General features: G+C 52.9%; 3 protein-coding genes across 9 annotated transcripts; 2 read left to right on the forward strand and 1 right to left on the reverse strand.

The window, feature by feature from the left end:
• Window positions 1-1,201: 1,201 nt before the first annotated feature.
• SLC51B (solute carrier family 51 subunit beta) lies at window positions 1,202-7,926 on the forward strand. Of its 6 annotated transcripts, XM_042824353.1 has the most exons (8): window positions 1,325-1,521; window positions 3,119-3,266; window positions 3,697-3,827; window positions 4,618-4,718; window positions 5,210-5,584; window positions 5,872-6,009; window positions 6,457-6,547; window positions 7,248-7,926. In XM_042824353.1, exons 4-8 carry the CDS (start codon window positions 4,679-4,681, stop codon window positions 7,465-7,467), a joined length of 864 nt encoding a protein of 287 aa, XP_042680287.1. In that variant the 5' UTR covers window positions 1,325-1,521; window positions 3,119-3,266; window positions 3,697-3,827; window positions 4,618-4,678; the 3' UTR covers window positions 7,468-7,926. The 6 variants fall into 6 exon arrangements, with proteins under 6 accessions (XP_042680286.1, XP_042680291.1, XP_042680287.1 ...); XM_042824352.1 differs by lacking the exons at window positions 3,119-3,266; window positions 3,697-3,827 and adding an exon at window positions 1,202-1,306 and having other exon boundaries at window positions 1,399-1,521; XM_042824354.1 differs by lacking the exon at window positions 3,697-3,827.
• On the reverse strand, window positions 7,868-13,366 carry RASL12 (RAS like family 12). Of its 2 annotated transcripts, XM_042824359.1 has the most exons (7): window positions 13,312-13,366; window positions 12,439-13,187; window positions 11,700-11,816; window positions 10,953-11,009; window positions 9,670-9,743; window positions 9,412-9,602; window positions 7,868-9,079 (listed from the first exon to the last, which is right to left on the reverse strand). In XM_042824359.1, the coding sequence occupies exons 3-7, from the start codon at window positions 11,806-11,808 to the stop codon at window positions 8,713-8,715; spliced, it is 798 nt and encodes a 265-aa protein (XP_042680293.1). In that variant the 5' UTR covers window positions 11,809-11,816; window positions 12,439-13,187; window positions 13,312-13,366; the 3' UTR covers window positions 7,868-8,712. The 2 variants fall into 2 exon arrangements, with proteins under 2 accessions (XP_042680293.1, XP_042680292.1); XM_042824358.1 differs by lacking the exon at window positions 13,312-13,366 and having other exon boundaries at window positions 12,439-13,212.
• A 147-nt stretch (window positions 13,367-13,513) lies between these two features.
• On the forward strand, window positions 13,514-14,896 carry KBTBD13 (kelch repeat and BTB domain containing 13). The gene has a single exon (XM_042824351.1). It carries the CDS (start codon window positions 13,514-13,516, stop codon window positions 14,894-14,896), a length of 1,383 nt encoding a protein of 460 aa, XP_042680285.1.
• The last annotated feature ends 3,328 nt before the right edge of the window (window positions 14,897-18,224 follow it).

Genomic DNA, 18,224 nt, shown 5'->3' on the forward strand with positions numbered 1-18,224 from the left:
ACAAGAGCCTGCTGTAACCATAGGGGAACTGGTTTTATTTCCAGTGCTACATCCTAAAGGCACCTTGGCTACGAGCCTGCATTCTGCCTCTTTTTGTGGGGGACAAGGATTGAAACAGGAGCTACTTTCCTGGTGCACTGATACGTTTTGCTGTCCCATGCCACCCCGCTCTGGCTGTCAGGTTTGGAAGCGGTACAGCAGGGCATGGAGGGTCTCCTGTGCAGGAGGAGCTATTGGGCACCTCTTTCCTTGCACATTTTTCAAAGGCAGTGGGCAAGGGAGTTTGGTTGTGTTGCTCATGGGACCACTTGCTGGCCTGTCACTGTACCTGGCATAAAGAAAGGCTCACAAGGATGCTTTTCCTTGCTCACAAGGAAACACCTCTCCTAGTGTGACGGCATTTTTTTAAACAGTCCCCCCTGAAATGGGGAGGAACAAGAGAGTGATTACAGCATGTGTGACACCCTGCTTTGACTTGTCTCCCTCTGAGGTGGGGAGATCTTGTTTCCCAGAGAACATGGTTCTGAGTGAGAGCTCTGACCCGAGCCCTGCCAGGCTGACAATGAACAGCAGAACATCTCCCTCTGGGGAGGATGCATGTATGTGGGATGAAGTTTCACAGGGGCAGCCAGAGGAAACTTTCAGTCGGATGTGGAGTGGGATTCAAAAGATTAATCACTCTGGAACAGGGCTGCAGTGCCAAAGATGCTTTGTTCCAGGCTGGAATACACCCAGGACTGGACAAGCATATGGAGACTGTGCCCATCTCCCATTAAGCTTTAGCTAAGCGGTGCTAGCTGTGTGCAAAAAACTTGGTGTGCCATATGCAGCTCCATTCACGAGTCACATAGTGCAGTGAGGCTGTATTGAAAAGGAATTATTCTTCCCAGATGTGACTGGCACAGAAATGCTACACATCAGTCTTGTCAGGCTGTACAGCCTCTTAGCAGCCTGTTGACTTTGCTAACTCACTTGCCAGTACCTGTAAAAAAACGGTGGCACAATCTCTTTGTCTGCAAAACCAGTTGGTATCTAAGATGCTCTGAGAGCCTCAGAATGAGCATTTTCTTAAAAGAAAGAGAGGGAAAAAAAAAAAAAAAAAAAAAAAGCCTAATATCTGATTTACCAGAGTGCATTTCCTCTACGTAACTAGGGCTGAGCCAGTCAGAATGAACAGAATCACTTGTTTTAACCCAGGGTAACTGATTGCAGCGTCATTTACTCAGCGTGCTCTTTTAATACTGATTATGCCAATAGCCTGAGCAAATAAACTGGAAGTTCCTGATGGCTCATTCTTTGAAGAAAGGTCATTCACCCTCTGCTGTGCATGGCCTCACTAAAGAGGTGTGTTTTTTTCAGGGACTGGGGCGAACCTCAGCTGTTGGACTCCCTTCACAGGTGACTCAGAAGCAGAATGAATCACAGTGCATAGCACTCCGAGAGGACAGGACCTGGTCGCCGTAGGAGGGAGCTGACAGGTGCTTGGGGAGACGTCTTCACACGGTGGGGCTTGGAGACATGGTGAGTTAGCTGGGATTAGCTGCCATTCCTGGTGCTCTCACCTGTGAGTTCATGTACAGCTACTGTTCCTTGAAAGTTCATTTATTTATTTTGCATAGAAAGCTAAGATTCTCAATTTTAAGTAAAGGCTGCATTTCTCATCTAAGAAGAGACTGAATGGCAAGGGAGGGGTGGGCTGGGATAACTCCTGCATATAAACAGCCCTGGAAGCACTTACAGGGACATCTGCTTTAACTGAGATTTGCTCTTTACCTTTTGACTTTTCAAAGCTTGAAAAATAGTACGGTCTGCCTTCCTGTCTCGATGCTTTAAATACTAAACATTCTTCCTGTGTTCTTTAAGTGAACTCAGCTCTCAATGTACCTTTGTATATACAAACTCATCCATTCGTTTCTTCATGATGTGACACTGTATATCCTGTATGAATCCCGAAGACAGGGCGTCCCGCTTGGGTGATATGTTTGGAATAACTGACACAGCTTAACATGATCAGTTAAGACAACCAGCAGATAAAGGGTCTGGATGACAAGAGGAGACGGTTCTACAGAGTCTGGGATGCGACAAGCACGTTGTCTCATACTGTGTAGTGAGTAATGAGGAGGGACACCAACAGGATGGCCTTTCCAGATGTTTTTTGTTTCCACCTTATATCACTATAGTGAGCCTCTGAGGACTTGTCATTTGCAGGGTGAGAGCAACATCTGACTTGATAAGCAACCAAAGTGTTAGGCCTGATAAGGATCCACACAGAAAGCAAAGGTGGCTCCACAGCATGTGTGGAACAAGATCAGTTTTCTTGAGGTTTCATAAAATGCCATCAAATTCCAGAAATCCTAGGTTTGAGCAAGAGGATTTGGGGGTGGCATTGGTGAGTGACTCCTTGTTTGACAAGGACACAGCATCTGCATTTTGCAGGTTTCAGTGTGAAAATGCCATTTCCAAAACGAAAACAAAGATGAGATGGCTCAGGTACGAACATACATTCAGAACAGCGCAGGCAGAATGCTTCCTTCATAGGCGCTGGCCTGTTTATCCCTTCTGCTTCCACACATGCTCAAAATGCATGTAACTGCCTCTCATCTGTGTTCCCCATGTTGTACCAGATCTGGGAAGCACCCCCTGTCTTCAGAGGCTGTGACCAAATTCCACAGCCTCGAGTTGTCTGAGGCCTGTACCTAAGGGTGTGCCCCCATCCAACGGCTGCCAGAGCAGCTGCTGAGACACAGGGCTAAGGGAGCAATGGGGAAGGCATCACCCGCGCTCTCTCACCTTGTTTGGTGATGCAGTGCTCAGCCGAGCTGGGACACAGAGAGCAGAGCAAAGCATCTCCTGAGGAAAGGTGGAGGAGATGACTTTGGAGGAGATCCAAACTCTTGAGGGTGTGCTCGATGTGGGGCTCGCTGCTCCTTACGGGTTAACTCTGTGCTCTGGGTCGCGCTGGTCAGCCACACGTGGAGGATTGACAGTCCTGAGGGAGCTCTCCCATGGGGTGCATACAGGCCTGAGAGCACTTTATTTGTAGCTTTGGTGAACAGAACTTCCAAACTAGTTCAGTGGATGTAAAAGATCCTTACAATAACAGGAGTTTCCTTTAAAGGCTTCTACCGACTTGTCCTGCTAATACAAGATAAACATCCATCTTCCCAAGAGGCATCTTTTAGCAATCTTCTGGAGCGTTCCTGCTGTGCAGCTGCTCAGAGGTGTCTCTCAAGTTGAGGAACACCTCAGGAGAAAATCAGCAACAAGTATGTCAAATTTTCCTGCTCAAGCAAATCATTAGACAGAAGCCTTGCACAGCAAGATTTAACACGTTCAGGTGGCATTCTTACAAGGGTGTAGCAGACTTATAAGTTGATTTCGTTGGCACCAGCACTCCATTTCCTTCTTTCTGGGGAGTGAGCTGTGTGAACAGCTAAAGCTTACCTGGACCGTGAGGCTATTGGCATGCCTAACTGCTGCAAACAGTTTTATTTGTATATTCCGAAGTGTAAGATCAAACCAGACCACGTGATGTATTTCAGAGTCCTGTCCTAAAAGCATCGCTAACAGGAGATTTTCTGGCAGCAGGGAGCAAGCCTGCATGCATGATTGGCTATAAACTGTGGACTTTGAATTGTGAAGACATTGAGAGTGGGGGGTGGAAATAGGAGCTATCATTAGGTCTATAACCGACAGGACAAACGCCTGCCCATGGAGTCAGCAGGAGCGTTACTGACACAACTGGTGCTGTGGAACATGCCTGTGAGTGACTTCCAGGGAGCAGCTTCAGTCAGCTCCTGGCCATGCTATAAATACAACTAGAAGTTGTGAGTATCAGACAGCCACTAAAGTCCAGCCTTCAGATAATAATTAATCGCCCGTGGGGCCATTCACCTATGAGTGGATGACAATTCAGATAAAGCCAGTGAGCAGCGGCAGCATCTCTACTGCCTCGCAGCTGAGCAGTGGGCTGAGTGGATCCAACATTTCTGGTTTCAAGAGAACTTAGAATGGACAGTTTTCCTTGCCTCTGACTCCATTCCTTCCCTTGGCAGTCATTAGTCTCCAGGCAATATCCTTGGTAGTGCTGGCTGCACTCAAGCTGTGCTTTTATGGGCTGTGTGGACAAAACTGCCCCAGCTCACATTGTCCTGGCAGCCTCATGGACTGGGAGGTGGCAGAGATGCAGTCAGGCTGGGTGGGATGGGACCAGGGAAACTGAAAGTCTTCCGCTCAGATCAGGGCCCTCTAAGGGAGGCTGAATAACTACATTGGACAAGCAGCTATAAAACCTGGACTAATGCCACTGACAAGCGGGGGACTAAAGGTCAAGGAATTGCTTTCTGCTTCCCGTATGAATGGGAGATACCTTTGCCTCAATGGCAAGCAGGCTATTATTCCTCTTGAAGCTGAGCCTTCTTCTCCCTCATCCCACACCCTTATGAGCACAGATTTGTTTAAAAGATTATCATTTCTACTTGTACTTTTGTCTCATCTTCTGTAGACATCAGAAGAGAAACACAGTGGCCTCCTGTCTGCACTCCTTGTGCTCAATAACTCTTGTAACTTCCAGGGCTCTTGGTGACAGGATCTTCACCTCTTGCCTTTCTTTCCCAGGCATCTCCAAACTGAAGAAACACTGGTGAAGTCGTGATCCACTCCAGCTGCACAGACAAATATGAAGTTACTCTGGATTATCTCATTTTTTCTGCTGCAAGGTAGAGTGTTCGCTTAGAGGACAATGGTGTGGGTGAAGTAGGTTACATTTGCTAGGGCTGTGTGTCTTTATGGGCTCACCCACTCCAGGCTCAGCAGGGGTTACAGCATGAGGTTGTGTGTAGGGCAGGCTCACAGGAGCTGGAGGCACATGTACAAGTGTTTCCAGCATTGTTGTATGACCTTACAAATGCCTCACTGGCTGAGGGCAAACACCTCTTTGAGTGTGCACATGTAGTATCATGGCAGAGGCATGCATACATGGACCTCAGCTGTCTGGAAATAGGTCTTTTCCATCTCCAGGACATGGCCCTCTTTTTCTCACAATACACCATGAGCAGCTGGGCCTAGCCATGAGGAAATCTGCACCCTAGACCTTTGTTCACAGCAGTATTGCAGCCTCTTTTGCACCAAGGAGGACACCTGACTGTCATGAGGGTGTGTGGGTGAACTGTGTGTGGGTGTCCATGCTTACATTCTGATTTCTTTGCAGACACTGAAACTTTCCTGCTGCAAAATGCTAAAGTCAAGCAGTGTTTACAGGCCAGCCTAACGGATGGGGATTTATTGCTGTCAGACTGTAATTCAGCATCACATTTCCAGAACTGGTTTTGGCAAGGAGATTCTTTGAGGAATCATGGCACACAGAGCTGCCTCTCTGTGGTGGAAGCCGACAGAGTGCAGATAAGTCCTTGTGACAGCGTGGGCTTCACGAGCTGGAACTGCTCCAATTCGTTGCTCTTTCCTCTGGGCAGCAGCCAGGGCTACCTGGTGGCAAGCAAAAAAGGAGTCGCACTCGAGAATGTGAGAGGTCTCAAGGCTCAGTGGCAAAGTGCTGCAGAGAGGAGTGTGTGCAAGGAGAAACCAGGTCAGTGCTGCCCGTGGGGCCCAGTGCACACACACTGCTGGGAAATGTGGGAGGGCAGTGGGCACCCTGGGGTCTTTCCAGCTCTGGGTGCCCCACTTGGGGGCAGTGCAGAAATGCATTCCTCAAAGATGCTCCCTCCTTTCTGAGCATATGAAATGAGGTTGTGCATCAGAGCTTCATTCTGTTTGCTTGAAGAGATGTCATGGACAACCCTGGGAGCTAAGGGGAAGGCTATTTTTTGCCTGCAGTGAAAGACCATCATGGCTTTCTGTTCTTTTCCTCCACAGCAGCACAATATAGCTACTTATCCGCAGCCCTTACCAGCACAGACGTGTATGACCACACAGCATACAGTGCTGGCCTTCTGCTGGATATGGAGCCAGAAAAGCTGGAGGAGCTGCTGTGGTTCTTCCGCAGAGAAGACCGTAAGTCCCATCGATTTATGGGGTTGAGAGTTGACACAGAAATGTACAGTCCTTGGATGTGAACCCTCCTGCTACTTGAGGTGCCTGAGAGATTTATCTAAGGGGGTTACTTACCCCTGAAATACAAACCCTCGGTTTCACCTCCAAAGGAAGTGGGACATGCCTGAGGCCAAGGCACGAGGCTTTGCTGTGATCTGGTTTAGAGAGCTGTGACAGGCAGGAACCAATTCTGCAAGTCTCCAACCCAGTGAGGGAGGGTTGGCTGAGGTTATCTCCAAAAACAAGAGCTGAGTGTTCTGCTTTTGATGCTGAACACCTCTGGCCTCAGCTTGCAACTGAGATATAGCAGCCAGGGTGTAGGGATTGTTAAGGAAACCTGGCTGGGCTCTGCAGGCCACACTGCTCCATGCATGTGTGCTCACACTGCCTGTTTGTGCTTTCCCCCAGCATCACCATGGAATTACTCCATCCTTGCGCTTTCCTTCGTGGTCACCATTTTGGGTTTTGTCCTTCTGTCCATTAACATTTCACGAAACAGGTAAGTCAGGAAAACTTAGAGGTCATTTGAGGTGTGGTGCTGCAGTGAGAACATCAAACAGTTCATTGTAAAACCTTGCATGGCTCTTTGCTCTCCTTATGTTCTCACTCAGAACAAGCCACTTTACTGCTCTGTGAATCCTTAGTAAAGCATCTGTCAAAGCATTGGCTAGCCCAAGAGATGTGTTAGGAGGAATATGTGTATGTGAGGGGCTCTCCTATAAGTACAGGAGCACTCAGGGACTCAAGCAGGACTTCCCAGCCATCTGCATTCCCACAGTGTTTCCCTGTGCTGTCCCACTGCACAGCAGTCCTTCAGCTGAGGGATAACTCGCTGGCTGAGAAACATACACCTGCATCAGAGCTTTCATCTTGAAGTAAGAGCAACAGAGATGCTGCAGGTCTGCCCTGCCATCCCCTCATTTTAGTGGCGGCTTGCTGGGTGTTACTGCTTTGCTTAAGCGATGTGGGGCACTGTGTGTTCTTCAAATGTAAGCATTGTGGCTGTGTGTACTCAAACACTTGAGACCACTTACATGACACAGTGCAGCTGGCAGGGCTTCCTGTAAGCAGCTGAAGCATTCCCAGTGTTGAGCATGCAGAGAGATGGAGGGAGCAGTCAGCTCAGGTAGGCACGCACCCCAAATGTGGGCCTGGCTCGCTGCTTCACTCCTTAGTTTCTTTTTATGCCTTCCCTGCAGGAAAAGGAAGATCCACATGTATAAAGAAGCAGCGCAAGCTGCCCAAAATTCTGAGCTGGAAACCAAGCAAGCCCTCATAACTGTGCCAGAATACAGCCCAGAAAGCCCGCAGAAGCCAGAGCCGCTGCCACAGGATGAGAGATCGGGAGAGGTGCTGGTGCAGTGGAAGGATGGGACTGTCACCTCTCTGTACAGGGAGACGGCAGAGGATGCCATGTAACAGCTGATGTGAGGCCATAAGGAACCTACCAGAATGTCTCAATGCACAGAAACTGGAGATTGAAAAGTTGAAAAATTGTAGCCTGGAAAAAAAATAAATAAATAAAAGGGAAAAAAAGAAAAAAGAGAAAAGAAAAGAAAAAAAAAAAAAAGAGAAAAGAAAAGAAAAGAAAAGAAAAGAAAAGAAAAGAAAAGAAAAGACAAAAGAGCTGTGTCAGTAGAAGCAGCTCAGGTCTCAGAGGCAAACCTGTGCCTCCCCTCTGCAGCCTCCTCTGTCTGATCTTTACGCCCCTCACTCAGCTGCCGCCTGCTGGGATGGGAGGAGAGGTGGAGGCTCACAGCCAGCCAGGGCCCAGGCCCTCACCTGCAGACATGGAAACGCTGACACTGAAGCAGGGGAGCGTTTGTTCTTTTCAAAAGTTACCTTTATTAAAATATTTTCCAAAGTGCTCGATCAAAATCCTGTGTTGAATCTCTCTATATCACTGTAGTCCTATCTGTATGAATGTATGTACAAATATGTACATGGTATCTTGCTCTGCGGATAGATGCGACTCTGGGGAGAAGCAGAACGTTCACCTCAAGAAACACGAGCACGCAGCCCCGGGCCTTGGCATGGGCACAGCCTGCCTATGGCACACAGCACTCTGCAGTAGGATCTGCTTCACACCCTTCACAGGGCACACGTGGAGGCCGTGAAATAACTTAAGACATTTGGAAAAGACGACAGGTTTTTTTAAAGAAAAGCTTTTAAGAATGTGTTCCGGTCGATGAAGCATCTCTGCTTGCAAAACCTTTGAAAAGGAACATCGTCCTGTAAAAAGTTGGTTAAAAAACCAGCTGTTCTGGTGTTCCTTACTTCAATGCACAGGGACCAGTTTCAGGGCACCTGAGGCCCGCAGTCACCTGTGACATTCTCCACATCTTTCTCATTTGGAGGAAAAAAGTAAATTGTTCCTAGTTATTGCTTGGTGAGGGGACCCGTGAGACACAGGCGTCTCTGTGTTTGATGAAGGAGCAGTTCTCACTCCCTGGGCTCCCATCTGCCTGCTGGTGAGTTGGTCCCATTCACACATGGAAGCCCGAGCAGCCATGCACAGCACAGCTCTCCAGCAATGCTTCTTGGCTCCAGGCGAAGCCCAAATCCACAGATGCATCACCCAGGCAGGGCTGTGCAGCGGTCAGTGGGATGAGGTCCCCATGCCCGGTGCTACCAGCCCCCTGCAGGACAGGGAAAGGATGCACCTCAAAATATCTTGAAACCTTTTAGCAAGGTGAGCGTGGGCGCTTTTCTTTTGCTCTGAGCTCGCGACGACTTGACAGTGACCAGCTTGGCTTGGGCCACCGAGGGGATCTCCTTGAGGTTGACAGTAGACAGAGTGTTGATGGTGCAGCTGGCCAGGCCATGCCGGGTGGCCACGGCCAGGCAGGGCTGCTCCTCGGCGACGAAGAGAGGCCGCAGGGCTGGGCTGTGCTCTGCCTCGCGCCGCAGCTCCCGCACCACCTGGTGGAAGACGTGCTGCACCGCCGCGAAGTCCTGGCACGCCGACACCTCGTAGAACAGGCACCCAAACTTGGTGGCCAGGGACATCCCTTCGGCTTTGGTCACCTGCCTGAGGAGAGCGGAGGGGCAATGGGGTCTCACTTGGTGCATTTGGCCCATTAGAAAGGGCTGAGGGGTCCTCTTGTTTTGGCAACGAGGGGACAACAAAAAAAGGCAAGTGAGGGTGTAGGGTGTGGAGGTGATGACAGAACCCTTTAGAAAGGGGACAGGTCTTGAGAGCAGGACCACTGGTTGAGGACCAGTGGGATGAAGGCTCAGTTTGTCAAGGCCCCATAGCTACTCCAAGGCATCCCACCAAAGGCAGCAACGGGCTCCAAGCAAGGACGCTGCCCCATTGGCAGTGAGGCCGTTTCCTACTGGGAAAAGAAGGGCGGTTGGTACCTGTACTGCTCCATGTCCAGCTTGTTGCCCAGCAGCAGCACGGGGCTCTGGCGCTGGCAGCCCCGCGCATGCCGGGCGAGGACATCGAGGTAGCGGCCGCAGCCCTCAAAGCTCCTCCTGTTGTCGATGCTGTAGACAACGAGGAAGGCGTTGGCCCAGTGCAGGTAGCGCTCGCAGTTGATGGGGCCATCCTGAGGATGAGAGGAGAGGTGAGCGTGGCACCATGTCACTGTGGCACCGGCGCTGCCCGGCCCTCACCTGGTCGGCCGTGTCCATCACCTTCAGCAGCACGGGCTGCTGGTCCACCAGCTCCTCCGAGGCGTAGGTGTCCTCTGCAAGGCAAGGGTGGCTCTGAGGATGGGTTGTGCGACCCCAGTGCCAAGCAAAACCTGGCTGAGGTGTCATGGAAATAGCTCAGCCTCTGGTAAGGAGCATCCACTGCCGGGGGACACACTGTGCTCCTTCCAACAGCATCGTTTGGAAGGATGCAGTGGGGACAGGCCTGGCTGGGAGCTGCTTTTCTCCCACTGCATGCAGAAAGCAGGGTGGCATATTTATTCTTTCCACCTCCTGACTCCACTTGGCAAGAAATCGAGCTCCCACCCGCTCTGAACCACCCTAACCACAGCCTCCCTAACCTGACAGGGTTCATCTCCTTGAGGTTTAACCCCAGAATCTGCTGCATTTTTGCAAGTGGCGGCTGATTGCTTCCACCCCCACCATGGGCTCCAGTGTGGCCATCACCCCTGGCTCAGCCCTTATCTCAATGCCACGACCCAGTGAGACATGGCAGTCAAGGGCTCAGCACGGGGCTGAGCGCCGATCACTGGGACAAAAGCAGCAAGGCCTTGCTTTGGGAACCAGGAGGGCTCCTCCATCGGGGGATGCCTTCTGCCAGCTGCTCCTGGTGGGTGCCTTTCGGGGAGGTTTTGCTGTGGGAAGATGGCAGAGCCGCTGTGAAACTGAACAGAGGATTTTTCCTTCTTTCCTAGAAGCGATGAGGGGCTGGAGCCGGTTCCTGGACGGGCTCCATATCTCCCGAATGTCCCTGATAAATCATTTACAGCTCTTCACTGCAGACTGGAAACAAGCCCAGGAAAATAGTTATTAACTGCTCAAACAGGGTGGAAAAGAAACTGCCCAGAGCCACTCCACAGCACCACACGGTCCCCAGAGACACCTGCAGTGCAGCGCTCCTCATCTCAGCCAACATCCCAAAGAGGGATGGGGGGCCACACCTAAAGGAGGGCCACATCTGGAGAGGAGATGCAAGGAATGGCTGCTTCCTATGGGATGCGCCTGTTCTCACCGCTGTTTTGGGTTGAATTCGGCCCTTTTGACGTTTCTCATGTCTTTTGGGTTGGTTTGTTTGTTTATTTGATGGGTTTTGTTTCCTTGTTTTGCTTTTTGGTGCCGTGTTGTTTTTTTTTTCCCCCTTTTAGATGCCGTACTCGTGGGAAGTGTGGGAGATGGGAAGCAGAGCACACTGGGGACATGCAGGGAATGCTGGGGTGCAATAACTGGGGGGAGAAACGCCTTACCCAGGTTGGGGTCGTACTCGCTGATAAACCTCTTGGTGAGAAACTTCACTGTCAGCGCTGCAGGAGGTGGAGGAGGATGGCATGGTCACCCCACTGAACAGCATGCTGTCACCTTCCATCCCGCCACACTCCACCCGCAGGCAGCAGTGGGGCCATTCACCCCTCTCCCATCTGCCTTCCACCCCTTTTCCCAACCCAAAAGCAACTTTTTCCCCCCAAATCCTGCCCACTTGTCCCACGGCTTTCCCAGGATTGCCTCTTACAAAGTGATGTTGTTTTCTCCACTAAAAAGAAAGCCATTCTGGGCCAAACATCTACGATTTGATGATTTTTAGAGGCTTTCACCTCATGAGTGGGGCACAGAGATGGCCTCTGGGGACCCACTTTTGGTGACCTGTGTGCTTCCTGCAGGACTCATGCAGAACACAGCCCCATATCACACAGGTGGAAACACTGCTGCTACCGAAAAGGTCCACAAATAGCCATTAATATAAATATACATCCATGGGAATCACATGCAAAACAAGCAAACGCAGCCACAGCCGTGCACATGACCCAGGGGGCTCTGGGACGATTGCAGAGGAACTTTTTCCTTTCCTAAACACACAAAACCCCATTATAGCAGGGATGCTGCCCGGCACCGGGGCAGGGATGCTGCAGTGGTGCCAATGCTGGAAGCAGGAGCGGTGCAGGCACCCGCGGCTCCCGAAAAGCCATACAGCAGCTGCGGCTCAGCGCTGCTCCCACCTGACTTTCCGGCCCCCCGGCAGCCCAGGATGGCCACGTTGCACTCTGCCACGGGGCTCTGCGGCGGTCGCTCGGTGCTGACCCGCGGTTTGCCGAACATCGAGGCCATCCTCGGTCCTGCGAGAGAGCGAAGCAACGATGGGGGACCCCATTTCTACCCGCACCCCAGAAAGAGAGAAAGCAGCGTCCCACCTGCCGCTGGGATGTTGGGCGCTCGGAGCTCACGGCGGTGCCGGGGAGCAGCAGCCCCAGTGCCGCTCGCAATGAATGAGGCAGGAGGAGGCGAGCGCTGCTCCCGCCGCTCGGGTCGCAGCCAAACTCCTTGTAAGGCAAGCTGCCGCACGGGGCCGGGCTGGACACGCGTCCCCGGCCACCCTACTGCCGTCCCTCTGCCTGCTTTGCCCCCGCAGCAGATTTGCAGAGAGACAACGGCTGGTATCGGCTCTGCGATGATCCCATGCGCCTTGCTGGGACCCCCAATGGGCACGGACCCCCTAAATCCTCCCGTGCTGCTCAGCTGAGGACAGCGCGCTCAGTGCATCTCCCACCGGCACAGCGTGCTCCTATCTATCCCTGTGCGTTCCCTGCTCCTTCAATGCGTTTCAGCATGGATAACGTCTGGTGCCGGCAGGGTTGGTGGGGGGAAAACATGGGGAGAAAACAAAGAAGCAAGCACAAAACCACCCTTTCTGCATCCAAAACGCAAAGAGAGGGAGAGCAGAGCACGGGCAGTACTCACCGCTGCCGACCGCCCCGAGCCATCAGCGCGATGGGATCCAAACCCGGGGAGGAGGTGGGAGCTGGAGGCAGCGTTGTCATGGAGATCACAGCGGTTGGGATGGGGCACCCAGATGGGGCTGGACGCGGCCCCCGCGGTCCGTGCACAGCCCCAATCCGGGGTGCGGGCGGTATCAGCAGCCGGGAGCGTGTGGAGGATATTTTTAAACCCTCCCAAAATAGTCTGTGAACGTGAAAGTGCCGGCAAACAGTTCCAAGGGGGGACGGGATCAACCCCCTGTGGAAGGAAGGACAGCCATTTGGGGACTGATTTCGGGGGGATGGCCACACGCCCCTGCCCTACACCCCCCTTTGGATGCAGGTGGAGAGTGATCCAAAGCAATCTGAAAGAAATCTTACTTTTTTCCTTAAGCCATTACACATCTGGGAAAGCTCTGCTTCCCAGCACAGGGCGCAGCAAAGCTTCACACTTCTCCTGCACAGGGACCTTTTGGGGAGCACAGCACTGTCACCACTGGTGCCCCACTGCTGCTCTGACACTGCGCCAGCACCGTCCCCACAGAGCTCACACCGTGTTACTGACCGTTTACCAGGGATGGATTCTGCTCCCATTGCTCCTCCTGGGGGCAGCCCCAGGAAGAACCCACAAAGGAGGGCTCTCCTGCCCTGGGCCATGCAAAGCTCCTTTCCCACGGCTGAGCTGAAGGCATGAAGATTTGCTCACATCCGTCCCCCACTGCGGCCGTACAACTAAGGGAAAAAATAGACAAAAAATAGCACGGCCCTGTGCTCTTCCCAGCAGGGAGGGCAGCCACGTGCAGCCCGCCCTGTGATGCCCATGGCCTGTGGTGGGAAATGAGGAGGATGCCCCAACCTGCCGGCAGCTCCACAGCCACCAGGGAACCTCGCTGTGCTTTGGGACGGAGCTGTGGAAGGGGCACGCTGCCCGGGGGCCGATCACGAGCCGGGCTATCTTTAGCTGAAAGGATTTAGGTTACAGCAAGCAGCCGCCGGGACGCAGGGCAGACACCCGAGGGTGGGCACAGCGAGGAGGGGCTGCCCCAGAGCCGGGCAGGATGAGCCCGGAGGACGAAGGTGCTCGGGTAGGGCCTCCGGGAAGGGTGCGGATCCGTGTGGAGGAGCAGTGCTTCTCGGTGGAGAAGGCGTTGCTGGTGGAGAGCAGCGAGTACTTCCGTGCCCTGTTCCGCTCGGGCATGAGGGAGAGCACGCAGGAGGAGATCAGGCTGGGCGGGCTGAGCGCTGCTGGATTCCTGGCCATGCTGCGCGTGCTGGCGGGCGAGCGGCCCGTGCTGGGCGGTGAGGAGACCTTCCGGGCGGTGGAGTGCGCGGCCTTCCTGCAGGTGAAGCCCTTGGCCAAGTACCTCATCCACTCCATCGACTCCGACAACTGCCTCCTGCTGTACCACACCGCCGCCGTGTTCGGCCTCCTGGACCTCTTCCATTGTGCTGCGCTCTACATCCGGGACAGCTACGCCGAGCTGGAGGAGCACCTGGGCTGCCTGCCCGCCGACCTGCTGGCCTACGTGCAGGCCCTGCTTCCCAGCACCTTCGTGGCGGTGGGAGCCCACACGCCCACCTTTGAGTTCCTGGAGGATCTCTCCAGGACCATCTGCTACCTGGACGAGGAGAGCAACACATGGAGGACGCTCTCCTGCCTGCCGCTGAGCGCCAGCACGTTCCTAGCCGGCATGGCGACCATGGACAACAAGATTTACATTGTGGGCGGCGTCTATGGGGCCAGCAAGCAGGTGGTGGAGAGCAGCTTCTGCTACGACGCCGACAGCGACGCCTGGAGCGAGTTCCCCAGCCCACACCAGCTGCGCTACGACGTCCGGCTGGTGGGCCACGAGGGCTGCCTTTATGCTATCGGCGGGGAGTACGAGAAGATCTCGCTCAAGTCTGTGGAGAGATACGACGTGGCCTCCAACACTTGGACATTCATCTCCGATCTGCCGCAGCCGAGCTCGGCTGCACCCTGCGCCCAGGCCATGGGGCAGATCTTCGTCTGCTTGTGGAAGCCATTGGACACCACCGTCATCTATGAGTATGAGAGCCAGCAGGACGCGTGGCTTCCCGTCACCGAGCTCAAGCGGCACCAGAGCTACGGGCACTGCATGGTGGCCCACCGCGACAACCTCTACGTCATGCGCAACGGCCCCGGAGACGACTTCCTGCGCTGCGTCATCGACTGCTTCAACCTGAGGTCACGGCAGTGGACGGCTCTGCCCGGGCAGTTCATGAACAGCAAAGGAGCTCTCTTCACCGCCACCATCAAGGGTGACACGGTGTACACTGTCAACAAGATGCTGACGCAGCTCTACTCGGTGGAGGAGGAGGCCTGGAGGGTCAAGAAGGAGCGGGCGGGCTTCCCGCGCAGCGGCTCCCTGCAGACCTTCCTGCTGCGGCTGCCCCGGCGCAATCACGACATCGCCACGTAGCCGGCCCCATCCCACCTTGGGGTGCTCTCCTTGCATATGGCCTCAGCTCTGTGCACAGCTCCCTGGGCTCCTCTCCTCCTCTTGCCAAGGATACTCCACGTTGGACCCAGAGGTGACGAGGCACCCTGTGATGGGGGAAGGGGTGACAGGAACTGCTGGCACAGCAGCCTCGTGCAAAGTGCCACGACGGGCGAGCCCGCGGCACACAGGGCTTTGTGGCTTCTGCAGAGAACAGGCTCTAGAGAGATGCAGACATTTATTTGGACTGCACGCTGAAGGTGTGCAGCATAAAACCTGCTCTCTGCTCTAATGGTTCCTTATATCCTGGAATTAAAAGGAAAGCTGTAGAAAGCCCTGTGTCATTACTCTTCTCTTGTGTTCTTTTCTCCTCCTGAAGGAGAATGTCTCCTAACAGAGGACCCACATCAAGACCCGTTCCTGCCTGCTGAGTGTTTTCAGCTGCAGCAGTGTTCGGAGCTGCTCACACAGTTCCCAAGCAGTCCCGGGCTCCCCAGGGAGACATCGCCTGGGATGAGGGGACAAAGGGACACAGGAGGGGGGTGGAGGGCAAAGACCGCGAGGAGTTTATCTCCAAAAACCCACACAGGAGAAAGCTGTGGTCCAGAGTGAGCAGGTTCCTCCCTGGGAACCATCCATCATGCCCATGAGCGCAATAAACAGCCACCGTCTTCTCCAAACCTGCCTGCCAGCTCCCAGCAGACCCAAATGCTCTCATTTGATCCAAAGGATATTTTTAGGAGATGGCAAACTCGCAAAAATGAAAGGAGAGGAGAGAGCATCAGCAGGGCTGCACTCAGATTGTGCAGATGCCAGGCTGCCAAGTCTGCTTTGTGAACGGAGCTCTGCAGCCAGATAAGCTGTCTGCTGGGACTCAGCCCCATGATGCTGAAGGTTGTCCTCAGCACAGCTCCAGGCTCTGCCCAGGGGATGACTGGAGAAGGGCTGCCCTCATCCCCCTTGCCGAATCATAGAGTCATTACTGTTGGAAAAGACCTCTAAGATCATCATGTCCAGCCATCAGCCCATCCCCACCACGCCCACTGTGTCCCTAAATGCTTCATGCTTCTGTCCCTCAAGGGAGATGGGAACCAGGAGTCAACCTGGCAGCCACGCACTCATCAGAGCCCAAATAATGCCCAGCTGGGCTCCCATGCCCCAGGCTAGCTGTGCTCCTCGCATGAGGAGGGAAGGGAATACCAGCTGGATGCCTCAAATACTTCCACTGCTGACCCTCGCCAAGTTCTCAGCATTTTCAAAACAGAGAGCATTAGAGAAGAAAAAAATCAACCAAAACAGACAAGAAAACCCAAGCTTGCATCCATGACCTTATTTAAAACACAGTATGTGCCTGTCCCCATTTGCCCTCCAACCCTGCTTGGGACAGGGAAGTGGCAACCACAGCCCCAGCATCAACCCCAGTCCCAGGAGCAGCCCCACACTGGCTCCATCTGACAGGGTTGTGTTTTCCATCCGCCTCCACTGGCGCTGCTGTAACCTCATGCCTTACCCAGGGAGGAATTCAGAGGAGCTGCTGGCGCTCGCCAGGCACACTGCGAGCATAAATCCCATCAAGTCCAATCCACGCTCCCTTCTCAGATGAAGCCCATTAACATTTTATGCTGTCTTCTCCTAACTGGAAGCAGCACTCTGTTTTAAACCATGCTAAGTTGAACAACCGGCGTAAGGACTCCATCAATATAAAGTTCAAATAATTCTGTTACTCAAGTATTTATGGCGAGCTGCTGTAAGTAACCCAAGGCCATTTGACTTGGCAGCCTCTCCCATTCCTTCCAGCTCCAAAACCACCAAGCAGAAAAACTTCTACCCCACCTTTGTGCATCGTTTTTTCAACAGTTTGCAAGTTGGCAAAGGTAACACCGCCAAAAATAGATTATTATGGTAGAACCACTGAAAAATCTGGTCTTAGAATCATAGAGTCAATCACCTAGGCTGGAAAAGACCTCCAAGATCATCCAGTCCAACTGTCCCCCTACCACCAACATCTCCCCACTAACTCATGAACCTCAGTACAACATCTAAATGCTTCTTGAACACCTCCAGGGATGATGACTCCACCACTGCCCTGGGCAGCCCATTCCAGTGCCTGACCACTCCTAGAGAGATTTTTGCTAATGTCCAACCTGAAAGGAGGAGATAATGTAGCCCAAACTGCAAAGAAAATAGATTTGACTTCTACTTGGCGGTCTCGGCAGGCGCTGTTGAGTGTGGCATGGATGTTCCAAGAGAGGAGTAACGTGGTTGCATCTGTGTCACCAGACCGTGGTACAGACTGTAACGCAGAGGGAAGCAGAAAGATGTTGTTTGTACCTCTGCAAGTGGGGGAAAAAGTATGAGCCAGCATGAGAAGCTGTTCAGCCTTTGCACAGTGAGTGGGCAGGGTGCTGCAGATCTGTTGCAGCAGGATTCAGCGCTTGGTGTTACGCACTGCCGGCATGAGAACACCACCATTATCTGCCCCTTCCAGTCTTAATGGTGTCCACTCTGCCAAAGACCATAGTTAGACCCAGTGCAGTCTATCTAATCATAGCTCAACCTTTTGCAAGTTTCTGTTGAAGGTGACATCATCTTGGCAAGGCTGAACGTAACAAAAAGCTGCCTGTAGAATGGACTTGCCTTATAAGGACCATATCAAAAATAAAAACTTGTATAACCAAGCAAGAGCTCTGCAGGAAAAGCAGAAACGGGTGCTCCAAGAAGAGCCTGGGAGCTTGCTGTGCAGATGACCTCAGAAAGCACTGTGCTTTGGAGAAGGATGACTGCCCCATGTTGACTGATTTGGTGCAAGGAGGTCAGGACAAAGCCACTCCCCACGTTGGCACAGCATGGATGGATGGATCTGGATCTGCCCTGCCACTCCATGCCCCACTGACTGCAGTTTCCCTGTCCTTTTTACTAGCAGAATACCTCCCTTGGCCATCCAAGGGAGATGTTGACCACAACACTGGTGTAAAACACCCACTCTCGGGTATGGAAAGGTCAGTTCCAGGCCAAAATCTGGATGCATGTTGTCACTGTCACTCTGGCACTTGGCAAGGATGGAGGCAGCCATAGAGAGCTACACCTGTGTGCCTGTGTTTGGGAGCTGGTCAGAGAGATGTGGAGCAGGAACACGCTGCATTAACTCAGCTGAACTGTATTGGGCAAGGAGACCACTTGGAAGGACACCGTGGAAAATGGTAACTACTTTGGGACTCATTAGGAGTTGTCTCTGCTAGGTTGAGCCAGTTGGCATTTCCATAGGAAAAGACATTAATACTTTTTATAAAAACCCCTCCGAGCATCTTTA

The sequence above is a fragment of the Centrocercus urophasianus genome, unplaced genomic scaffold, assembly GCF_019232065.1.
Source record: "Centrocercus urophasianus isolate 14NV4802_14NV808 unplaced genomic scaffold, USGS_Curo_1.0 seq_23, whole genome shotgun sequence".
Taxonomy (NCBI): domain Eukaryota; kingdom Metazoa; phylum Chordata; class Aves; order Galliformes; family Phasianidae; genus Centrocercus; species Centrocercus urophasianus.

What these genes read in the sequence shown, in the direction of transcription:
- RASL12 (XM_042824359.1), bottom strand. Translation starts at nt 11,808, where the DNA reads ATGGCCTCGATGTTCGGCAAACCGCGGGTCAGCACCGAGCGACCGCCG. An exon ending in TGATGGACACGGCCGACCAG is followed by an intron (nt 9,603 to 9,669) that starts GTGAGGGCCGGG and finishes TCTCATCCTCAG; the next exon opens with GATGGCCCCATCAACTGCGA. An exon ending in CTGGACATGGAGCAGTACAG is followed by an intron (nt 9,080 to 9,411) that starts GTACCAACCGCC and finishes CGCTCTCCTCAG; the next exon opens with GCAGGTGACCAAAGCCGAAG.
- SLC51B (XM_042824352.1), top strand. Translation starts at nt 4,679, where the DNA reads ATGAAGTTACTCTGGATTATCTCATTTTTTCTGCTGCAAG. An exon ending in GTTCTTCCGCAGAGAAGACC is followed by an intron (nt 6,010 to 6,456) that starts GTAAGTCCCATC and finishes GCTTTCCCCCAG; the next exon opens with CATCACCATGGAATTACTCC. An exon ending in ATTAACATTTCACGAAACAG is followed by an intron (nt 6,548 to 7,247) that starts GTAAGTCAGGAA and finishes CCTTCCCTGCAG; the next exon opens with GAAAAGGAAGATCCACATGT.
- KBTBD13 (XM_042824351.1), top strand. Translation starts at nt 13,514, where the DNA reads ATGAGCCCGGAGGACGAAGGTGCTCGGGTAGGGCCTCCGGGAAGGGTG.